This window comes from Hibiscus syriacus, unplaced genomic scaffold (genome assembly GCF_006381635.1).
Source record: "Hibiscus syriacus cultivar Baekdansim isolate YM2019G1 unplaced genomic scaffold, ASM638163v2 tig00111311_pilon, whole genome shotgun sequence".
NCBI classification, from domain to species: Eukaryota; Viridiplantae; Streptophyta; class Magnoliopsida; order Malvales; family Malvaceae; genus Hibiscus; species Hibiscus syriacus.
Genome location: NW_024063054.1, coordinates 2419537 through 2424879, shown reverse-complemented (window position 1 = coordinate 2424879; position 5343 = coordinate 2419537). Strand labels below are relative to the sequence as shown.

Genomic DNA, 5343 nt, shown 5'->3' with positions numbered 1-5343 from the left:
TCTCTCGTTTGGTTAGCCCGGGAATCTCATTCTCGGTAATGTAAGATTACCATAAGTAGATTTTTTGAGGTATATTACCGGGAATGCCATTACCTTCCTCTCCTTAGATATTGTTGGATTACCGACGTTTTGGACTAAAATGCCCTTAATTTTTTTTTCAAAAATATCCTTCTCCTATAATTGAATAATAAAAATTTTACGAAGGTTAAATTACAAATTTATCCTTAAACTATTTTAGATTTACAAAAAAAATCTATAATTAAAATTTTATATGAAATTCAGGGTTAAAATAAAATTTACCCTTTCATTAAACCTTTTTATATTTTCAATTTTGTAAAAAAATTATATAAATTTTATGAATTTATTTTTTTAAATAAAATATATAAATATTTTCCAACTTGTTAAAAAACAAATATATAATAAGGACAATTTGGTCAAATATACATTCCAATAATATTTTATTCCTTTAACCAAATACGGTAATCTTACATTCTTGCTAAACCAACTAAACACAAAAAACAACATTCTCAGTAATCATATTCCCTGGTAATCTTATATTCCCATTGTTGTCCAAAACAATGCAGTTGCATTTAATTTATTTATTTTTATTATACCCTAAATTAGTGGGGGTCATAACTCCCCCCTAAATCCAATTTCAATTAGAAATTATGTGAGCACGATGTAGGTTTATTTAGTACACAAATTCAATGATAGAGCTGATGGATCAAATTGACTTCCATATAACAACTTGAACAATGGTCGATGAGTGATCAAAATAGGAGTAAAACAATCCATGTCATTGTAGAGTGATCAAAATAGGAGTAAAATAAAAGTTGAGTGATTAAATTGAAAAAATTAAAAGTACAGTGAGTAAATTTGGAGAGAGAGAGTAAAATTGAATGATTAATTATGTAATTTACCCTTTATACATTTCTATAACAATAAAATTGGTGAAAAAAAATATGAGAAATGCACTACACTACATACGTCTCCCCCAAATTTACTCCAATGCGTCTTTGGGTAATTTTATATTTTTAATAAATTGCTTTAAGTTTTATATAAAATTTTTATTTCTTTTTAATTTGTCATAATAATAATAATAATAGCCAAATAGATAATATATGATCTAATTTAAAATTTAAATTTGATATTATGGAAACAATGGACAGCCTTCTTCACATCAACCAAAACGTAAGATCAAAGCCAACATTCTCCGCGCGTCCAATTGTGAACCATGAGGTCCCATGTTTGACCACACCGTGACACGTTGTAGAAACTTCAGAGAATATCTTACCTCGACAACCGCACCATTCAACACTTGTCCCTGCGGCCCCCACTTCACAACGTGGAAGATCACTAGATTTCACCACTCCCATCACACTGAATCACGTGAAAGAACAGTGGCTCGAGTTGCGCGGCGGCCCACCTTTTGATCCAACTCCTCCCCCAACCGCTGTTTTGATCCGCACGAAAGGGGAAAAAAATCCAAAGCAAACCAATATATTTTACGTGGTTTTCGCGGCCATAAACGGAAGTTGGATCTCAAAACTTCAGATAGTTCTTCACTTATTTTGTTTTGTTTTTCTTTTTTTTATGAGTTTAATTGGATAATTGCACTGCGAACAAATTCCCTTTCTTCCTTTCCACTGAATAGGGTATCTAAAAATGGTTGAAATGGAAGTAAGTGCGGTGGAGAAGAAGAGTAACGAAGAAAACGATGGATCCTTGTGGGAAAGATTCTTACCGCGAATGGTTCTCAGAGTGCTTTTAGTTGAAGCCGATGATTCAACTCGTCAGATTATCGCCGCTCTTCTTCGGAAATGCAGTTACATAGGTTTCTTCTTTACCTACACTTTCTTCATTTTGTTAAATCGTCATTATTCTATTTATCTAGATCTACCGATTAAATTAGATTATTTGTATGATTCCCTTTCTGTTTTTAATGTCTCATTGTTTTTCTCAATAGTTGCGGCTGTTCCTGATGGTTTAATGGCGTGGGAGACTCTAAAGGATCGACCTCATAACATTGATCTTATATTGACTGAAGTAGAGTTGCCTTCCATATCTGGATACGCGCTTCTTACTTTGGTCATGGAACATGATATCTGCAAAAATATTCCAGTTATAAGTATGCAATTTCAACTAAAATTTTATTGATGCTATACCATCTTTGATTTATTAATTATACTTGATTAGGAATGAAGCTCAAATGTTTTGTTTTTATGTATAATTAAAACAGTGATGTCATCGGAAGATTCATTTAGCATGGTTCTGAAGTGTATGGTAAAAGGTGCAGCTGACTTTCTTATCAAGCCTGTTCGGAGGAATGAGTTGAGGAATCTGTGGCAGCATGTTTGGAGAAGACATATGGTATGCACTTTACTCACATTTTGTTATATCGTTTCTTGGTTGAAATCAAGCTTTTAACTTGGATTGATTTTTTTTCTGTTATTTGCTTTACATTTTATCAGCTAGCCGGTGGATGTGCTCCTCATAATTTACCTGCGTCAGAACATAAAGTTGAAGCCACGGCTGAGAACAATGATGAGAGTAACCAATCCAGTGATTATGAATCATCTACACAGAAAATCAAAGACGAAAGTGATACCCAAGTAAGCATTTTCTTATCTTTTGGTATTGGATTTAATAAAGGCATCCATGTAGTGTTCTTTGAATGCCGAAAGCCGATAAAATGAATAATTGGTTAGTTGTTTCCACTATGACAAGTATCAGTCGAGAATTGTTCCTTTTTATGAGGGGTCATAATGATACTGCAATCTACCTGACAATTGTTGGTTCGATGAGTCTATGTGAGCAAACATTCTTTTTCAGAGTAGATGGGCTTCATGTAGTTCCACAGAGAGACTGCATGTGTTGCCACCACTTGTGCACAGCTCTTGTAGAACATCTTAATTGGAAGCTTAGAGTACTTACATGTAAAATATGCAGGGTCTTTCGCAATGGAAGTGTACGAGTTCAAATATTAGCTATACAGGCAGAGAACACCAGGGAAATGTTGTCACACTAGGTCACGAGTCACTTAAAAATGAGGGTCAAGCTGAAGGTATGTTACAATCACTTTTTACCCTGTTTTAATACTTCTTAATTTTTCCTTTTCTAATGTCTGCTAAAAGAAAAGTATTTTCCTCTTCACGAGCAGGGTTATATGGAAATCGATTTGTCTCTGAAAATTCAAAGGGGTCTGTAAAGGAGGTTGCCTATTGCAGTGACACTGGTGAATCCATTGCACCAAAATTGGAAGAAAGCTCTGCTTTCCTTGAAGGGGCGACACATGATACTGTTGGACTACAAAGTGAAGGAAGAACTGGGCATGTTACCATGGGAGTTGGCTGCAACGACAAATTAATAGAATCTTCTACTGGAGCTATTGATTTAATTGCTTCATTTGATAAACACCCCAAGGGCACCTTTGTGATTATTGATGGTCCAAACAAGTCTGAATTTTCTCCACAGTTGGAGCTTTCTTTGAGAAGATCTTGTTCAGTGAGCTCAAAGAATCAAGGTACCGGTGAAAAGCACATACTAAATCATTCCGATGCATCAGCTTTTTCATGGTAAACATTCTGTTTCCTTTCTTTTATCTTCTGTATAAATTGAGCTTGAGGTCTATAGATGTTTAGGCAAAAATAAGATGTTATTTTATTGTTTACTTGATCTTTGTTTAATTAGCAAAAAAGAGTTGCTTGTTCTTATGCTTCAATAATGTTTTGTTCTTTCTCCATGTTTTATCATTCTTAATGAAGGATTTATTTGGCTATTCTTGAAAATTTTATTTCCTGAACCACTATTTATTAGAAACAGTTTCTGGAGAATTAGAGATTAGGTGAAGGTGAGGTGTATATATATATATTCAATGTATATCTGCTGCCTTCTATAAAGACATCCTGAACCTTCTTTTATTGAACTGGTGAGGTATATATACATTTCAGGGGGTTGAAATCCTTCATGATCTGTAGTGAGCATTCTTTATTTTGTCTGTGAACGAGCAACTGAATTCAGGATGAAGTAAACTTTTGGATCAAATAAATTCTATCAATACTCTCCGTACAGAATTCATTCAATTTTGAAGGAAATATGGCTGTGTGCTTAATCTCTATTTATTGAAATGCAGGTATAAGAATAGGAAGTCACTAAAGCCCGTTTTCCCTACCATAGATGGCAACCGTGCTGCATTAAAGGAGAATGACAGTAAACTCATACGAGACCTGGAAGGTAAGGATGGTATTTCTGAACGTCATGTTGTTACACCGAGTGATAGTTGGGAGATTCTTCCTAGTCCAGTGAATGGTCAATCTGACAGAACATTTTCAAACGCATCACTTGGGCTGTTTTCTGTTGCAGGGGTGAGGTTGGTTACTGGATGTAGTCCCAAACAAGCAACTATGCAACAACATTCTCCCCTTCCTGTGAACACCTCATTGCATTCAGATCCTGATGTTAATGATTCAGAACAGGTTAATCACTGGTCTGATGAAGCTACCAATTCTACTGTTGTTCAAACTGTTCAAGGGCAGGACAAGCAGGTGCCTGTTGAGGAACTAAGGTGCAGTTCTCCTGTTGACGATCTGAGTTCTTGCAGTCACTTATGTAATGATGTCTCAAATCATGAGAAGGGCTTCGCTCATGGTGGCGGTATGAGTTGGAGCAGTACTAGTGCTAGTGCTGCTACCTCTGCAGCAATTAATGACAGCACAGCCACGGATATTTCCGGTGGTAGCAATCGCTTTGTTCATGATGGATTAAAAAGGATGGGTGCTCCTCACTCCAGCGAGAGAGAAGCCGCTTTGACAAATTTCCGACTTAAGAGGAAAGATCTATGCTTTGAGAAAAAGGTACATTACGTTAATATTACTACTAGTACATTATTTTTGGTAAAATACAAGGATGAGACCTATGGTTGTATACTTATGACAGTGTATCCTTTTTTTTAAGAAAAAATAACCTCAGTGACCGAAAATGCCTTATAATATACGATTTAATTAATTTTTTTTCGATTTGCCAAAATGACCAACAAATCGCAACGCGAACTCTAATTTTTCAACTCAGTTTCCAAATTCGCAACGCGATTGTAAGATTCGCAACGCGATTTTGAAAAATGTGTTGCGATAGTTAAAATGTGTTGCGAGAGTTTGAAAAACGTGTTGTTGCGATAGTGAAAAAGTGTTCCGATAGTGAAAAATCCAAAATAAGTTTACATTAACTATTCCAAATTCACGTGGAGTTTGAAACAATAAAGAATGTGTTGCGAAAGTGTAAAAGATTCCCAAACCATTTGTAAGATCTTAGTTTGAAACAATAAAGAATGTGTTGCGATAGTGTAAA

The 5343-nt window shown here is 35.1% G+C and overlaps 1 protein-coding gene across 1 annotated transcript; it reads left to right on the top strand.

The window, feature by feature from the left end:
* The first annotated feature begins 1595 nt into the window (after positions 1–1595).
* LOC120158452 (two-component response regulator-like PRR95) lies at positions 1596–4952 on the top strand. The gene is made up of 8 exons (XM_039169280.1): positions 1596–1834; positions 1967–2128; positions 2240–2370; positions 2472–2612; positions 2950–3064; positions 3161–3575; positions 4133–4233; positions 4363–4952. The coding sequence occupies exons 1-8, from the start codon at positions 1666–1668 to the stop codon at positions 4950–4952; spliced, it is 1824 nt and encodes a 607-aa protein (XP_039025211.1). The 5' UTR covers positions 1596–1665.
* Positions 4953–5343: the final 391 nt, after the last annotated feature.